This window comes from Neofelis nebulosa, chromosome 3, assembly GCF_028018385.1.
Source record: "Neofelis nebulosa isolate mNeoNeb1 chromosome 3, mNeoNeb1.pri, whole genome shotgun sequence".
Taxonomy (NCBI): domain Eukaryota; kingdom Metazoa; phylum Chordata; class Mammalia; order Carnivora; family Felidae; genus Neofelis; species Neofelis nebulosa.
In genome coordinates, this window is record NC_080784.1 from 56,840,820 (window position 1) to 56,860,205 (window position 19,386).

At 36.9% G+C, this 19,386-nt stretch overlaps 1 protein-coding gene across 3 annotated transcripts in view; it reads right to left on the reverse strand.

Annotated features, from left to right (window-relative positions):
- GALNTL6 (polypeptide N-acetylgalactosaminyltransferase like 6) overlaps nucleotides 1-19,386 on the reverse strand; it is a 1,200,276-nt gene that overhangs the window by 116,848 nt on the left and 1,064,042 nt on the right. For all 3 annotated transcript variants that reach the window (XM_058720897.1, XM_058720899.1, XM_058720898.1), the window contains one exon: nucleotides 16,672-16,789. In XM_058720897.1, the coding sequence (XP_058576880.1) occupies nucleotides 16,672-16,789 (118 nt within the window). The remainder of the gene's footprint in view (nucleotides 1-16,671; nucleotides 16,790-19,386) is intronic.

Genomic DNA, 19,386 nt, shown 5'->3' on the forward strand with positions numbered 1-19,386 from the left:
CCTTCTACCTTAGGGCATTTGTACTGGCTGCTCCCTCGGTCTGAAATTGTCTTCCAGAACTCCACATGGCTAAATCCCTCCTCTCTTTCAAGTCTTAGCTTTAATCCTCTTGCCCCAAACATCCTCTTATCCTGCACCCTGAGTCTTCATCACTCCTTCTCTGTCCTACCAGCACTTACCACTTTCTAACTCAGGAGATAACTCACTTACTTATTATGTTGTTACTTGTCTGCCTCTGTCCCAAAAAGGCAAGGGTCTTTGTGTCTTTTATTGTGTGATATAGTCTAAGCACCTCGGACAATGCCTGACACATAGTTGGTGCTCTGTATTTATTGAATAAACAAATTACTGGTCTATTGGTATAAAGTGAGGTTAATTCCAGACAATTGAGCTGTTTAATGATACTCCACCATTTAGTTGCCATTAAAAAACAACAGCTGTGATCTCTAGCATACTCAAATACGAATTTCAAGGTAATAAGCTCTCTTGAGCTTATTGTCATTCACATCTAGATTATTATAAAATAAAGAAATGGCTAATGTTAAAAATACAACATATTATTTACAAATAAGTAATTCTATTTCTGGGGCTGGAAAAATCACTCTCTAATTGTATGGTAGGTCTTGGATGGGCTAAGTTTGAAAACCTTCTTAAGAGTAAATAGTCGCTCACTACCTTTTACCTAGGAATTAAAATATTAATTGTTAACCTAAAAAGCTTTGGTGTGCAGATATCGAAAAACACCATGTCTGTCATTAAACTATTCTTCTGGGCTAGATGTAATAAAAACTGCATCTTTGGTTTGACTTGATTTAGGGGAGATATACCCATATGCACCATTGCTTTGCTGTATTCTTAGAAAACTTGGGCTTTGAGGTTATTCTGTGAGATCAGGAGGAAAAAAAAAAAGAGCAGCTTATTTCGACCTTTCTCACCCCCCCCCTTTTCTATTTGTTGATCAGAATATAATAAAAGCAGAAATTGGTAAATGTATCTACAGTCTTTAATGAGGACATGGTAGTTTCTAGTCTCAGGGGAGAAGCTCTCATTTCTTGAACCATCTGCTTAGGATTTCTTCAAAGTAAGAAAAGCTCTGTCATGTCCGTATAAAAAAGATTGTACCCAAACTATTTTGCACTTAATGAGCTTTTAAGAGGCCTGGGTAGGGATAGCAGGACGTCAGAGGGTACGTTGTTCAGATCATTGCTTTGAAGATGCAGTGTTCATATTTTGCAGTCGCACGTAGCAGTCTTAAAAACAGTGATTAGGGTAGGGACCGGAGCAAAACCCCCAAGATACATCCCTTATTGGTTTATTAAAACATTAAGTCTTAGAGAAGAAAGAAACACAATTGAACATCTTAAAAGTGCTTTTGTAGGTAAAATATTATGGCTAAGGACAAAATCCCTCATTTCCCTTAATTCATTATTCTACAGCTTAGAAGGTGCATTAGAGGCAAACTGTTTGCTTTTTATCATTATTTCCATATGTCTCCTGATTTTGTCTACTGCTTAAATTTTCTGGATTCACCATCTGCTAAAAACAAATACAAGTTCTTTAAAAACTTTTAAAAATTGGCTTTCTATATTAGAACAGCAACTTTTTTCTTTTGGGGAACTGTCCAAACATGTGCTTTTCCTTGGCCATGTAGTTGGCTTGTCAATCATAATACCTTCCTAATGGCAGAGGCAGGAACATGACTGAACTGAACTTCTTCCTTGAGGTTTCATTAGACTGGAACTACCTCTCTGGTAGTGAAGCAGAAAATAAAAGCCAGAGAGAGCTTCCAGAGGCCAAGTCTGAGCTGTGGAAGCAGAGTCTGTTGGAGGGAGTAAAGCTGAGAGAGACCAAGAGGAGATCTTCACAGAAAGGTTTCTAGCAGTATTTGAGGTCTTATTTCCAGGCCTCCCAGGGGCTCACCCATTTCCTTGATTTTTCTGGTTTGTTTTCATGAGTGTTCTCTCCAATTTCCCCTTACCTCTAAGTTAGGCTGAGTTGGGTTTCTGTCTTCTAGTAAGGTGAAGTATCAGAAAACCCAAACCAAAACAAAACAAAGCAAAAAAACACCCTCTCTTTTTGAAGGGTGAGAGTTTGAAAGTCTAAGAGTGTCAAGGGTGTACTTTGAAACTAGCACATTAGTCAAAAGCTACTCAGAGGAACTGTCATTGAAACAAAAACTTTTGCAAAGCAAAAGTTCTTCTAAGCTTCAGCGGATAGGCAATTCATTTTTTTAAAGTAATATTCAATATGAAGAAATGTCATCAAAAAAAATGTGAGCACTCTTAAAGGTTCATAGTGGCATTTGCATGTTATTTTTATCTTGGGAGAGAAATTGATACACTTTTATGATCTGGAACAGTGGAAAGAACACACACACACAGGGCTTTGAATTGAGCAGGTTTTCTCCCCTTTTCTGAGTCTTCTTGTCATCTTCTGTCAAGCTGGGGTCATGTGTTTACTTCACGAGATGGTTGTAAGGACCAAGTAATTCACATAGTACCCTTATGTGGCCCATAATAGTGCTCAAGAATGGTGGTCACAAGATATACATACCATACATGATATGGCCCACCTTTATTCTTCTGGTATTTTGGGTCTCTATGGGGTGGTTGTTGTCTATACACATGCTGAGCACTCTGAGAGGGGTCAGGGCATATGACAACACGCAAGTCTGTGAATGTGCGTGTGCGAGAGAGGTAGAGAGTGTATTCTCAGTTGTCACTCTCACAGTTTAGAGAAGAGGAGGGAAGTTGTGGGTCAATTGATGTTGTGGACCCTGATGTAGAATATAGAAAATATTGAATATAGAAAACAAATTCTTATATCTGTACAGTCAATGTGTATATATACTTTGAGGCTGTCTATGGTATTGTTATTGAGATTTGGGGTGAAGGGCTTGAGAATCATAAGGAGAGATTTTTTTGCCTACTTTCTATACATATGCCTTTTGAGCTGGGGGCAAGGTGACTTGCTTTATATAGATTTACACACCAGAAGAATTGCAGTGATTACACTGTATTTCATTTTTCTTCTTAGGGAAAAATGGTGGCCAGAAAAATACAAAAACTTGAACAAAATGTCTGTATTAGAAAACAATTTCAGCAGGAAGTCAAATTGACCTTAACACAGGTACTGAATGCTGTGTGAATTGTTATATTTTGCTCACTTTACAACCATCTATAAAAGCTAAAATAAAATTAAACAGGGAATTAGGAAAATGCCATCAGACATAAAGGAAGTAACAACTGGAAGGAATTCAGACTTGCCGCTAGGCTTGTATCTAATGGACATAAAATTTAACTTGAAAATGCTCTGTTACACCTGAGGTACCTTTTGCCGGGTAATTGAAATGAATCTCAGACTAGCGTGCGAGACATTTAACAGCTGTTTCTGTTTATCTTTGAGTTTCTGAATGAGTTTAGAGTCATTTTAATATTTTCTTTGGAAGATCAATTCTGGGCATGTTGAATTAAAATGGTTATTTTTATGTCACCTAGGCTAAATATTGTAGGAAAAAAACCCATAGGAACAACTCTAGATATTTTCTTGTGTATCTGAAGGTATAGTGTGCCATAAAAAGGCTTCTGTCACACTTTAGATATAAATTGCAACTATACTTTGAGGTACTTTGCAGGCTTGAAAGTAAGAAGAGACCTCTAATATACTGTCTCATAAAAGCAATGAGAAGGTATATAAAATATTTTAGGATCATCCTTGGCATAAAAAGGATTTCTAATGAGCACACTTTATAAGCCTGAATTTATTTCTAACAAAACCATTTGTACAAAGCGTTGTCATGATAGTTTATATAGAGGTGGCTTAAGGGAAAAGGAGTGCATTTCTAAAATGAGATTGAGTTGTACCTTCTAGGGAGGCAAACAAACAATTCCAGGAGTATAAATTAAACACCCTTGGGTTTTTTTGTATTTTTAGACAACTATGGAGAAAGTGAGAAATGCTTATTAATTAAAACTATAGGTTTTTTGCTGCTGGACTAGATGCTAAGTCCTGGGAACCAAGGGTATGGAGATTAACAAGCATGGGCACTGGGGGACAGAAGGACTGGCTTGGGGACAGTCACCTGGGGAGAAAAACCTTCTCTGGGGTGCTGTTGTGTCATTATTCTGTAATTTCTCCTAAGAATCTAATCAGTGAGTCATGTATACACGGAGCATTTGCTGCGAGCAGTGGCATGGTGGCGGCTGGAAGGAGACACTCAAGGCTGAAGGAATGAGAGGAAGAGGGAAATGAACCTCCCTGCAGTCCAGACCTACATATGGAAGGGAGGCCAAGACTGAGAACACCACTGCACGAACTGCAGATTTTCTTTGTTCAAGGGTTTTCAAGTGAACCAATGTCTTTGCTTTGGCTCAGAAATTTTGGTCTATCTGTACCTGGATTTGTCTCTAGAGTTTGTACGTAAGCAGTTCTAACATCCATGTAAATATATATTCACATATTTCTAAAAAATTTTTTTACTGTCTATTTATTTTTGAGAGAGAGAGAGAAAGAGAGAGACAGAATCCGAAGCAGGCTCCGGGCTCCAAGCTGTCTCCAGGCTCCGAGCTGTCAGCACAGAGCCCGACTCAGGGCTCGAACCCACAAACCGTGAGATCACGACCTGAGCCGAAGTCGGACGCCCAACCAACTGAGCCACCCAGGCACCCCAATATATATTCACATATTAAGGCAGATTTGGATGTATTTTAAAGGTCTTTCTGACCACCCAATCTATGCTCACCACCGTACCGTTAAAGCTCTGACCACCCAATCTAAACCTTCTTCACTCAGAGAGTAACAACGTGAAGGGCCTATGAAAACCCAAAGACACCGTATATGGGTACCCAGTCAGGTATCAGCCCAGAGCCTGACGCGGGGCTCGAACTCACGGACCGCGAGATCTTGACCTGGCTGAAGTCGGACGCTTAACCGACTGCGCCACCCAGGCGCCCCATGTTAAGCCTATCTTATACTAAATTCCCATATTTATCTGAATTTATTTAAATTCTGTGCCAAAGATATCTCTGTATATTCATGCAAATTTTATTATGTATTTTATTATCAGCTGTGATTAACCCTCTATCATTGTTTCTCCACAACTTTTCTCATTATTCTGATTATCTGTTTTGACTTATAAAGTGAGAAGCGCTGTGTCTAGCCACCCCCCAATAAAATCCATGTTACCACTTTTGCTGAGATTAAATTTATGAGCATGCTTGGGAGAATTGTCTTCTTTATGAATTTCATGTATTTGAGTCTCTATATGTCTCTCAGCAGCATTATAATCTTTCTTCATCAGGACTAGGACATTTCTTGTTTATTTCTAGCGGTCTTTTTCCCTACTATTATAAATGGTATCTTCTTTTGGGGTTGTTTGTATATGTAAAGGCTACTGTTTTTTATGTATTTACACACACACACACACACACACACCCCACATAAATATTTTACCCAGGCAACTTACTAAATTTCTCATTGTTTATAGTATTTTTCCAGTCGATTTCCCTTGCATTGTTCAGGTAGATATAGGGTAATATTATATGCAGTTAATGGAAAATTTCACTCCTCCTTTCCAATTTTTATATTTCTTATATCATTTCTTACCTAATGGAATTGCCTGCTATCTCTAGAATAATATTAAATGATATTAAATAGTAATTTAATTCCTAGAGGTTTCTCTTTAAGCTAGCTGATGGTTTTTAAGCTGAGATACATCCATTTTACAAATATGTACTTACATTTAATCTTGCTAAGTATTAAGTATTTTGTTCAAATGTGGAGTGCAAAGGTTTATTAACTTCCTCTATATTACCTATGGAGATGACCATCACCCTATGAAACCAATTTGACAATAAATTATATTTAAAAAAATGTAAAAAAAACAATGAATAGTTTATACCAAATAATTGTGACCAGCACAACTTCAAAATAAATTTCATTTTTCTACAAAGACCACAAAAATAAAATAAAATAAGGATAAATAAAACAAAACAAAACAAAATAAAATAACATAAAATAAAATAAAATAAAATAACATAGAACAAAATAAAATAAAATGCACTCAAGTTGAATTACGTTAATACTTATCCCAATATTGAAACACATCCATCAAAGATACACTTATTTTGGTGTATTAATCTTTGAATAGCCATCCCATTGTGTGAGCTTTTATTACTAGTTATTTATTTATTTATTTATTTAATTTAATTTAATTGTTGATTTTTTTAAATTTACATCCAAATTAATTAGCATATCGTGCAACAATGATTTCAGGAGTTGATTCCTTAGTGCCCCTTACCCATTTACCCAACCCTTCTCCCACAACCCCTCCAGTAACCCTCAGTTTGTTTTCCATATTTATGAATCTCTTCTGTTTTCCCCCCTCCCTGTTTTTATATTATTTTTATTTCCCTTCCCTTATGTTCATCTGTTTTGTCTCTTAAAGTCCTATGAGTGAAGTGATATGTTTTTTGTCTTTCTCTGACTGACTAATTTCACTTAGCATAATACCCTCCAGTTCCATCCACGTAGTTGCAAATGGCAAGATTTCATTCGTTTTGATTGCCGAGTAATACTCCATTGTATATGTATACCACACCTTCTTTATCTATTATTAGTTTTTAATGTTAATATTTACAAGTAAAATATGTGTATTTCTCTATCATTTTATGCTATCTTGGTCAGAATTTGCTATCAATATTATGCTGTCAATATTATATATTAATTTAATAATGAATTGTAAAGATTTCTTTCTTTTCTAATATTGAAGAATGGTTTTTGGAAAACATTGCAGTATGCATTCTTTAAAGATTTGTAAGAAACTGATAGCATTTGGTTCTTTATGTTTTGGAGATTGCCTTTTGAAAGTTTTCTCTATTCTGTGGTCATTGGGCAGCATGATAGGCAGAATTCTGAGATGCTCCTCGCTAACCCCCCCTCCCCACTTCCCTTCCCAAATCTCACACCGTGGTATACTGTCCTTTTATAATCTCCTTGCTTTGTGTGTGCTACAAACTGTGAATATGATGGATTTCACATCTGCAATTAGGTGACGTTATGTGACAAAGGTGAAGGGATTTTGCAGATATGATTATTGTCCCACTTTAGTTGACCTTGAGTTAATCAAAAGGAGATTATCTTGGGAAGGTCAAACCTAACAGGTGAGTCCTAAAAAAGGGACTCAGCTTTTCCTGAAGAAACGGATAGGAAGATTTGAAATAGGAGAGAAATTCTACTGGTGGTTTTGAGGAAGTAGGCTACCATGTTGTGAGAGGGTCAAAGAAGGAGCCAAAAGGCAAGGACCGGAAAGTGGTATCCAGATGAAAACCAATACAGTGAGGAGTTCAGTCCCACAACCACAAAGAAATGGATTCTGCCAACAACCCGAGGGAACTTGAACACGGATCTTTTCCCAGCTGAGCCTGTGAATAAGGATAGAGCTGGCTCAAAATTTGATTTCAGACTTGTGCAATTCTTAGCAGAGGCTCAGCTAAAAGACACTGGGCTACCAACCCAGAGACTGTGAGAAAATTTTCTGTTGTTTTAAGCCACTAAGTGGCTTATAATGATTTTATTAAAAATCAATCATTTCACTCACAATCTGAAGCTTCTTTGTATAGAATTGAACAGACTAATTAATCTCTTCGAACTATTTAAATTTTTTCTAAATTCTTATTATTGTTTCTTAGTTTGTGTATTTGTGTTTTCTTTCTTTTTTCATGGCCAGTTTTTTTAAAAACCTTTTTCTAATTAATCTGTCTCTCCATCTGTGACTCCCTTAATTATTTATTTTTGGCTATAAAGAACTAGCTCTTGCACCATCAGTTTTTGGTTTTCTAAACCATTAATTTCTTTTTTAAGTTTATTAATCTTTTATCTTTATTTCCTTATGTTTATTTCATTTTTCATTTGCAAACTGTATTTTAATAGTTAACTTGCTTATGTTTATTCTTTCTTTTTATGTTGATATAAGAACTTAAGGATCTAATTTTTCTTTAAAAATTTTTTTTATTTAATTACTTTGAAAGAGATGGGGGGGAGAGAGAGAGAGAGAGAGAGAGAGAGAGAGAGAGAGAGAGAGTCCTAAGCAGGCCCCACAGTGTCAGTATAGAGCCCAACTTGGGTCTCAAACCCACAAACTGTGAGATCCTGACCTAAACCAAAGTCCGAAGCTCAATTTACTGAGCCACCCAGGCTCCCCAAGGATCTAATTTTTCTTCTTATCACTGCTTTGGTTGTATCTACTATGTTTTGATACATGGTATTATAATTTCAACATTTTTCCTAATATGAGCACTAATATGAGCACCTATACCTTCCATATCATATCACTCTATTACCTTTTAACTTTGCTGATTTTAATTCCATTTTGCTCCTTTTTCTCAACTCTACCTTCCTTGCCTCTGTGTATTTTCAGCATACCCCTTCTCCTTCGTGTTGCTTTCAATAAGACCTTCATTTTGGTGATGATTTTCTCTTTCTTTTTCATTTAATCCTGACTGCTGCTATTTTTTTCCATCTCTTTCTCTTACCTTTTGTTGTTTTGCCTAATCTCATAAAGTTCAGCATCTAATATTGCTTTGCAGAGTCAATAGCTTCATTAATATTTAAAACACTTTATAACAATGTATAGCAACATTACTTTGGTAACCTGTTCTCATTGTTCCTGGTCCTTTCTTCTTCTTCATCTTTTCTTGTAGTATTTCTATGTGCTGTTTTCTTTAAAAATTATCATTACCTATCTTTGAATAGGAAGAATTCTTACCAATTAGAGTAGGTATTCACTTTATGACTTTGTGTGTGACTGAATTAGTTTAGCCTGTATTTGTCAGCATCTATTAGGAACTGGCTGCCGCAAGGCTGTTCATCATATCAAGTATCTTTCCTCCATTTTGCCTTAATAACAGCCTGCTTCCCGCAAATATGGCTCGTCTATCTAATACCTCTTTTAGAACGGTCCCCAACTTCCCATTTGTGCTTCCCTTCTGTACCAAACTCAATCCGAGGGAGCTCTGGCCACCAGCAATCACACCTGTTGCCTTGTTTCAAACAAATGTTGTCAGTTCCCCATCTTACCCCTCTTAGGAGGTGCCCATTACTTTGTGACATTGAGATCTGCTGGCTTCAAGGGAGACTTGTAGCAGTGGTCATTCTGTCTTCCCATGCTTTTCTTCCCCCCACCATTTAATTCACTTTTGCTGCATATGATAACCTTCCTCATGTATTGTGGTTGGGGGTCAGATATCTGATTATTTGTCAAGGATAAACTTAGTATTTTGTTTCTGTTTCTTGTTCTCCTTTTTTTGAGTAATCTCAAAGAGAAGATCTTCCTTTTTTTATTTTAAAACTGTAAATCTATTGTAATTATACAACATTCAATTGTTGAACTGTAAGTTTACTTAATTTTCTTTTGGATGGCTATATACCATGTGGGGAAACTTTAAATTTAGCTAGTTTTGTAGGGCTATTAATTTTGATTGTCTAACAAATAAATAAAATTCATGTTTGTTTGAGAAGCTCTATAATGATGTTAAGCTCTAGGTTATAAGGTTTACTGAGCTATAACAATTCTAAATTAATGGCTGTCATGTTGTGTGAGTAGAGAACTGAATGTTTTATACTCAATGATTAGTCCCTATTGTGTATATTCAATTCTTATTGAATAATGATTGCATTTTGAAGATAGAAAAACATTAAATTTTACATTAAATCTTGACAAGAATTGTCAGCCCCCATATTTAATAAAAATCAGATAGGAAGAACCTGCATTTCCTTTTTTAAGTGGTTTCAGAGAATGACAGTAGCCACTTTTTTTTTTCACCAATGATATAAAATCTTCTATTTTTCTAGCTAAGAGAAATTAGGCTAATGGTTTTTAGAGCAAACCCGAATTCTAATTCTTGCTTTGATATTAACTAGGCAATGGTCTGTTTTTGTAATTATGAAATGGAAGTTAATTTTTACCTTACATTAGTATTGAGTAGGATAAGAAATTAAATTCAGTGACCTATAAGTGCTAACTCATTACTTTTTCTTGTTAAGGGACCAAGTAATAGTTACTATCATCATAGGAAGAATACAGAATGCCCAGAACTTTGGAGCACAGGTAGCTCCATGTAAAGGTTTTACAAATCAAAAAGGGATTAAAAACCCCACATCCCCCCCAGGATGCTGTCTATTAAAATCACAGACATATTGCAGTTACTCTAAACTGTATATATTTATTTGTGTGTGGCAGGATTGTAACTTGAAGTATTCATTTCGTTATGCTCAATGTGTTTTCCATTTTCTATTTTTACTCCAGGGGGATTGTCTTTGCTAGTCACATCAAAGTAGAAACAAAGATTCAAAGAAACCCCAGAGGCTTATTTTAGGACTGATTTTTTCCCCCCACTTTACAGAGACTCCACAAGATTGGGTCTGGGGGAGGGAAAAGAAGTGACAACTAAAAAAAACAGGAGAGGGCACTGGTCTGTAGGAACAGGGCACAGAGTGCAAGAACTCATCACTGCAATACATTGGCCATTCAATATTCTTGGGCAGCCATCTTTATATCAGGGAACTGGAGGCACCTGGGCACAGGTGAAAACAAGAAGAAAGAGCCTCACCTTAGACCCGAACTGAATAAGTGAGCAAGTTACCTCTGGACAAAGGTAGAAACACACCTACCTCTGTTGCATGAGCTTTTCTCTTATAGACTGAAAGTTTTTGACAGCAAGGACTGAATCTTGGTTCCATCAATTCAACGTATTAACCTTCAATCTCCATTCCTTCTGCAAACGTATTAAATGGTGTTTCTATTATGGCGAAGCTGCATGGAATAGGGGTTACGCTGAATACACCTGGAATCCCTTGCTCCCAATAGTGAGCTTACATGCTTACCTACAAGGCAGTGTCTTTCTTCCCAAATGTGATTATGCTAGTTGAAAAAAAAACTGTAATTGCGTAATTTCATTAAGTACCACTTAGACTGATGAAATACGGCTATGAAAACAGAAAGAATTGTTGTTCATGCCAAAACTAATTTGAGGAATTTGAAAGGATTGAGTTGTTATTTAAAAACTTTGCTGTCATATTAGGTATGGACAAAGTAACAATAAAAGATTGGGCAAAATCATGAAAAATTTAAAACGATTCTGTTACCATATCAAGATAGCTTCCAAGTGTCTTTAAGTTCTCATTCCACTGGAAAGAAACCAAACTGGAACTCACAGCAAATGCAGTATGGGTATGGTTCTTGGACCTCTACTTTTACTCCAATCTATTCACCCAAATGCAGAAGGAAAAGCTTTGGTCTCTCTTGCATTAGAAGCCTGGCAAATAAATATACATTTATATGTTTTACTTTAGAGGGAATTCTTATGAGTTTTTTTTAAGTTTATTTATTTATTTTGAGAGAGAGAGGAAGCACCAACAGGGGACGGACAGAGAGAGAGGAGAGGGCAAGAATCCCAAGGAGGTTCTGCAATGCCAGCATGGAGCCTGATGTGGGGCTTGAACCTACGAACTCATGGCCTAAGCCAAAGCTGGACCCTCAACCATCTGAGCCACCCAGGTGCCCCTAGAAGGAATTTTAAATGTAGTTGTTTGTGCTTTCCTGCTTTGGTATTTATTTTTCATGGAAGAAATACTCATCTAAGTTGTACCTGATCCAAGGACTTCCACTGGGCCACCTTTGCCTTTTTCTGCAGAGTCTAGCTTGCATGGTACATAGACTCATGGTGGAGGTTGCTGATTAATATTTGTAGAGAGAACAAGCTAATATCTCAGGAACAGAATAAAGTCTGACTGGTTAGTTAAAATCTCTGTAATAAATAGGGGTAGAAATGGAAGTATGAGTTTCTATCTTCTGGAAAGGAAAGAAAATCACTAGTTAAGTTGGTTTACTGTGTAGATTCAGACAGGTGAGGCAGAAAATTGATGAAAACTCTCATGGTTTATGATTTAGAACATCCATTTGATTTGTGTGGTAATTAGGAGAACTGAATTTTTAGGAGAGGAAAATAAAGCAACTTGGGGAATAAAAGAATGTGGATATAGGTTGAAAGAGGAGAAAGAATATAGCACAGAAGGCTAGCAAATAGGCTATTGCATATGTCCCGAATTATTACTGTGATATGGAAATACAATATATTCCAAATAATACTGATGATGAGTAATTGTGGTGAGTTAATTCTCTAGGCTGCTACTGGAAAGTAAGCTCCACCGGAATGAGAATCTTCTCGCATTTATCTTTGCATCTCAAGAGTTTAGCCCAGAGGTGGCACATTATAATTAATAAATAAATGTCTGTTGAATGAATTCAGGACTGAAAAGAGCTGAAAGGTTATGAGACGAATGATATCCCTAAATGCCTGAATCTTACACTCAACACATAGGAAGGATGACAGTACATAACAAAGGTGATTCTGTGGCATGTTGTCCCTTAAGAGAGCTTTTAAAAAGGTCGTAGGGGTTCCCAGGTTTGTCAGATTCATTCTCAGACTTAGGGTAGCTGTAGTCATCTCACCTGGAGGCTTGCATGTTTCTGCATAGCTGAGGCTCATGGCCAAGGGCTCATGCCATACTCTAGATGCCCAGGAAATACTGGGTCCGTGTGGGACCATGTTGATAAGCCCCTGGGGGTGGAAAAGGGCAGCCCAACCCAAATTTAATGCTCTCCTTCCTGGTTCTAAGCATTATATCTCATGCCAGAGAATGGGTGAAATGGAGCCTAAATTTCTTGTGGGTGCCTACTTGGTGTGTGCTGCTCAGTTTTATTTTCTGGAAAGAGTTTTCCGGAATCAAAGGGCGTATCTTTTGGAAATGCTAACATTTGGACTTTGATCTTTGGCGAATGGATGTAAAAATGCACTCTGAAAAATCAGAGAGTCATAATGGTTTACTATTATTTCAATAACTTAAATGGTGGACGACAGTTAAAGGTGTGGGTTATCTCTTTTATGCCACACTGTGCTGTCTGTTGTGGTTTCCTCTTTGTTTCCAGGTGCGATTCCAAGTTGAGTACTTGGAGCTAGTCCTGGAATAAATTAGATGCCCAATAGAAGCTTGTTGAATGACTGACTAAATGCCGCTTTCCCCTCCCTAGCAGCTGGCTCACCTAGCAACGTTTGAAAGACGGCTGGATAATTCTGGGCCGTGCAGGAGTTCAGATTCATTCTGAAAGAGACTGAAGACTAGGCAGACAGATCATTTTCCCAGAAAGCTCTTTTCCTCAACTGCCTCCTGAAAATTACACTTGTGTTGGCTTTTCTGTTATGGGATGAAATCCACTGATCTACTCAGATGTTAGAAAAAGGAAGGAGATTTACAGAGAAAGAAAATTGAGGAGCACTCTTAACCAGAGGCTGTTTGACCAGAAACCAAGCCCTTAATATGAAGCAGGATTTTCTAGAAATAGTTTATTTAGTGATAGAGCCTTGTCATAAACTGTGGTGAAACGATTCTTTGGTTAAGGAGCAAACAGCAAGCAGTGATGCCTGATGATGACCATAGATAGAAATCTTTTGAATCAGAGCATTTGAATCTACACTTAAAACAATTTCTTTATTACAATGTGAGATAGACAAGTAAACTCTTAGTGATCCATACATACTTCCTGAATTTCAAGTGCTGCCCAGTGTAAATCTTACAGTGCTTTACCCTGCAAAATTAAACATAATGCAAATGTTTGATTTTCTTTTCTTTTTAATACTATTTCTCAGAGCTATGTGTGTATAATTCTTTTGATTCCTTTCCCATGGAGAAAATTCTTCTTGCTTCAATGCAAATTCTACCAAAGCCTGTTTAAGTTTGTCCCCCTCATGTTACAAATACTAATAGGGAGGGACAGGAACCCCAAGGTCAGCACACAATAGCAAGAAGAATGAAGGGATATGTCTGAAATGGGACCCTGTAAGAAATAGCTGTTGCCAAAGAATCTGTCATTCCAACCAAGCAACCTGGGGCAATTTAGTCCTGAACTTCCAGTGCTGTTGCCATGGTTTCTAGACAAAGACGACAGGGCTGCATTCCAATTATATCCTTCAGAATGACAGATAACTGAAAAATAGGAAATGGGGTAATAAAATCTCAGGTCACCCAGAAGAGGTGTGATAGATACAAGTGATACAGAAACGAAAGATGCAAGTCTACATTTGTTAAAAAAATGCCTTTTGATTTAGAATGCAAATGTATATTACACAAATCCTCCAGACTTTCCATAGGAATTTTATCCATCATCCAGCTCGTTATTCAGAGCCAGATACCTCCCACTTAATAGAAATGTTCATAATAACATTTTAAACTTGAAGAATCCATGAACTAACAGTATTTAAGCAAAATAAATCTTGATCAGTGAAAAGTAAAACGCATCTCTTGAATTCTGAAGATGTTGCAGCTACAGCAATGCCATTTTTTCCCCTTAATCTTGGGGTCAAATGTAATATTCGGTTTTTCCAGTTGAAGGCATTATTGCAAACGTTGCACCTAGCTTTGAGCCATATATGATAATCAATATTATTTTGCCAGGGTCAGCGGTAAGTTTACTGTCATGCTATTGACTATAATGAAGATACTCGCTTTTTCAGTGAGAGGAAACTAGATAGAAATCAAAAGGTTCACAGTGAGGACTGTGGTAGGACCGGTTCTGTATTCCCTGCAGTTAAGCAGAGATGGAGCATTTCAATTCCAAAGCAGCATTAGGTAATGTACATAATCTTTAAAGCTTAAAACAATTTGTAGTCTAAAGTTTTTAACATGTTAGGGGCACCTGGGTGGCTCGGTCAGTTAAGCATCAGACTATTTTGCCTTAGATCATGATCAAGCACCACATCAGGCTCTGCACTGAGCATGGACCTGCCTAAGATTCTCTCTCCCTTTTTCTCTTTCTGACCCTTTCCCCAGCTTGTGCTCTCTCAAAATAAGTATTTAAAAAATCTTTAAAACATTAAGTCTCAGTTGTGTTTTTTGTTTTAAGTTTGTTCATTTTGAGAGGGAGAGAGTATACACGCACATCCATGCACGCACATGAGCAGGGAGGGGAGAGAGAAAGAATCCCAAGCAGGCTCTGCACTGTGAGCGTGGAGGCTGATGGGGGGCTTGAACTCACAAACCCGTGAGATCAAGACCTGAGCCGAAATCAAGAGTCGGTCACTTAACCGACTGAGCCACCCAGGAACCCCAGTTGTGTGTGTGTGTGTGTGTGTGTGTGTGTGTGTTTTGTAAAATGGAATAACACCAACCTCTTAGAGATGTGACTTTAAATTGGATAATGTATATAAAGCATTTAGCTCAGCATCTGTCACATACCATTAAGTAAATGGAATAGGTACCGCTTCTATCATCATTAACTATTATACTACCTTATGCCATATACACAGTGATAAGTGTGCAGCTATTACTACAGCAGAGAAACAAACAAACAACATTGGCAACTTGAAGGACTTAATACCACATATCTACAAAAAGGTCTTTAAAAAGTACCTCAGATATGAAATTAGATGGCTTTGAAAGACGGTGAAGAAAAACACGAATTTACTAAACGGTGTTACAAGGATTACTGCCAGCAGAGTGAGATGGAAACTTCTAGATGTCCTGAAGCCTCCTGAGTTTCTCTTTAGGGATATTTATTTTCTGACACTTTGAGGACAATGTAACATTTTTGTTAACATATTGAAGATAGCTGTTACAGTTTTATAAAGATCAGTTTTATCATTTTCTTTCTATGTATAAATTTAGAGAGTTTGGCTGGATGCTTAAGCCTGACTTTTACTATATTCAGTATACATTTTTTTTCTCAGCAAGAATTGGTTTGATTTTATGATGGAAGTAATTAGGAAAAATGATTTATTTACTAAGAAACTTCTGTATGATAAACCTTACAAAATAAATCCATCTTCTGTATAAATAATGACAATCATAAAGAAAAAAAGAAAATGAAGTTTTTTTTTCCTTAATGAGACTGTTTTTGGAAAAAAAAATGCATCTTGGAGGTTTGGAGTACAACCTTTCACACAGTTTATTTTGCTTTGCTCTTCTGGTCTTCACGTGTTGTGGCAGATTTTTTTCATTCGCAAACCCTAAAATCTGCATTCTGTCATATGTATGTACACATGATGTATGTAACATGTATGTATGTTATAAAGCATATAATTTTGCTGAGCGTTTATGGTCGAGGCAAGTAGAGACCTCGGCAGTTTCAGAGAGAAATAAGTAAAAACATTCGCCTATTATGGAATTCTATGAAGAAGAGCCTTAATTTGTTATTCATATTTTTAAGTTACTCTTCTGTTAACTGAAATTTTGGAATAACTGGTTATGATCAAAATAGGAACCATTATTTCTAAAATCAATACAAAGGGAGAAAATTCCAATAATCCAATTTCTTTCGTTTCAGTTCTTCACTCTGTGTGCTCTGTAGAGGGGATGCTTGATTGGTGGAGCAGCAGGTCTGTTGGTACACCAAGTCTCCCGCCTGCAAACGGGATTTTGAATGATTTCCTTCATGGCATGGTTACATCTCACTGAAACATCAGAGGGAAGCAGCTCTCTCATCCCAAAGCTGGCTTGGAAAGGTGACATATCTATTTTCGTTGTTATCTCACAATATAGGTCACGAAACAGAATGATGACTCTTTATGGGAATCACTGAAATTATGTAGACATAGTGCGAAGAGGGTCTTGGTAACTTACCTTAAAAGAGATTTCATATTGTTCTCCTCCCCAGATTTCTAAACCTGGGTCATAGCCACCCAACTCCCAAAACCACTTTCGATCCACAGCAAAGAGACCTCCAGCCATAACGGGAGACCTATGAAATGAAAAAAAAAAAAAAAAATCTTTCAAGGACTAGGAGTATTTGCTTGGAAAAAAATACAAACAAACTTCAAGATAATGTTTCAGAAGTCAAATGCACGGTGCTTTTCAGCCCTGGTTTTCTGTCAATGGATCTAGGGATCTCATTGGGTCTCTAATTGCTCCTGGAATCCTCATGAGCTTTAAATTTTGCCCTTCAGGCTCTAATGCAATTAATGTCCTGTAGAGCCACATTTGCTCCATATATTTATCATTAGAGGGAAATACACGACTGCTAGTGAATGATAGATAGAGAGATATCACTTAATTTTATGTCTTTTCCTTAAATGAAAGGAATCTTGTACTGTCAGACAGATAAACGTATAGAAAACACTGACATAGACAATACCTTAGATTCAATCTCTCAGTATATATTCACCAAGAATTTACCATTAACAGGTCATGTCCCTTTTACAGACTATGAGATGATTAGTAGAATAAACAAATGAACCAGAATCAGTTATTTAATTAAGATGCCAAAGGTGGAATTTAAACTAGGTTTTTTGGGGATGCTTGGGTTAAGCATCTGACTCTTGATTTTGGCTCAGGTCATGATCTTGCGGCTCATGAGATTGAGCCCTGCCTCAATAAATAAATAATTTACTTAAACAAACAAAGAAGCAAACAAACTTTAAAAAATAAACTAGGTCTTTTCATTTTAATTATATTATTCTTTTTAGGCTTTCTCTGCCTTTCAAAGAAATATTCCTTTTGCTCAAGTAATAATTTTCAAGTATTCTATTCCTGTTAGGGCACACAGTAGTCCCGTTGCTATGTGATGAGATCATTTATAGTTATGGGCCCTGTCCTAAACTTTTTGCAGTTTAAAGGTAGAGCTAGGTTTGTTTTTTTTTTTTTTTTTTTTTTTTTTGAGTCCTCAATACCTGCTGGGCTCTTGGCTAAAAGTTTTACCCAATTCCTTTGACTAATCCTCGCTACAATCCTGTGAATATCATTCTCATGTATTGTTTTAAAGAAACAGGCAGAGAGAGGTAAGGAGCAGCAGCGAAAGGCTGAAGTTAGTGGTGGTTCTGGGGCTGGGCCAGGTCCTTTGATTTCAAAGCCTTTGAGTTCTTTACTGCAACCCTGTTTCTGTTTCAGTGTTTGGGGGTAAAGAGAGACAAGTACATAAACGTGGATAGGAAACACTCAGAGAATGTCCCTATGCAGACAGACAAAGCAAATCTGTAAAAAACCACATTTCCAGGGGCGCCTGGGTGGCTCAGTCAGTTAAGCAACTGACTTCAGCTCAGGTCATGATCTCACGGTCCGTGAGTTTGAGCCCCGCATCGGGCTCTGTGCTGACAGCTCAGAGCCTGGAGCCAGCTTCGGATTCTGCGTCTCCCTCTCTCTCTGCCCCTCCCCTGCTCATGCTCTGTCTCTGTCTCAAAAATAAATAAAAACATTTAAAAAAAATTAAAAAAAACACATTTCCAATGTATGTTTTTGTGATAGTTTTGAAAAATTTTTGACACAAAGGATATTTATACATAAGAGTACAAGGCATTAAATGTTGAAGGTACACATTTTAAAATATGTATAAACATATGAGACACAGCAACTGAAGGCCTGCTCTTGGTAATTTTTTTTAGGCACTCCAACAACATCAACTTGAATTTGCGTGTTCTATATTTCAAAGGCTTTGTATGTGAAAATGGTATTTGGCCTGATTACTTCAGTTTAAGAGTATTTTTTAATGTGTTGCCTCTACGTGGCTAGAAAGATGGCAAGGCAGGAAAGGGGATTTATTATTCTACCCAGGAAAGTGAGCAGGATTAAGAAAAATAACACAAGGCATCTCATGCAATTTTTTATTTTGTTTGAAAGAAAAATCCTAGAACCAGATGTAACCTACTTTATCCCTCTCTCCAGCAGCCTAATCTTTTTCCATTTTCCATGCACCGAATTTCAGAGCGGAATTACAACTGTAGCTGGATAAAATGAGGACTGTAACATGCACCGAGCGCAGTTCCCCCGTGAACTCGCCACCAGCGTAACTCCGCTTCTGCAGAGTTTGGGCATAAGTGACCAGAAATTCTCAATCCTATTCAAACTGAACCACAAATAGAAAAGACCTCAAGTCAAACAAATATATTCTCATTTGATTGTGTAAAATAGGAGACCAAAGTGCATCAAAATTTACACTGGGCAGAATGAACCTCAAAACTAGAATTCTCCTAGATCTGGAATTATAGATACTAGCAAGGGAAAGTCCTATGTTGCTTTTTTGTTAGTATGCATGTATTGTAATTCGTTGGAAACACAGCATCTTGTTTTCTTAATGAGTGTATTTTAAAAAAAAACACCATGTAGTGTATTCTAGGTACATTTTATTTAGAATATCTAAATTCTAAAATTCTATTAATTTTAGATACAATAAAATAGATTCAAATGGATCCTTTTTGCCTTCATTGATGTTTTTACCAAGCTCCAAATAAATTAATGTTTCCTATCTTTATTATTAGTGTGAATGACTGGTAAGAAACCAACTTTTCATTTATGTATGTATTTACTCACAGTTGTCCATTAATCTTTTAATTAGTTTTTAATTTT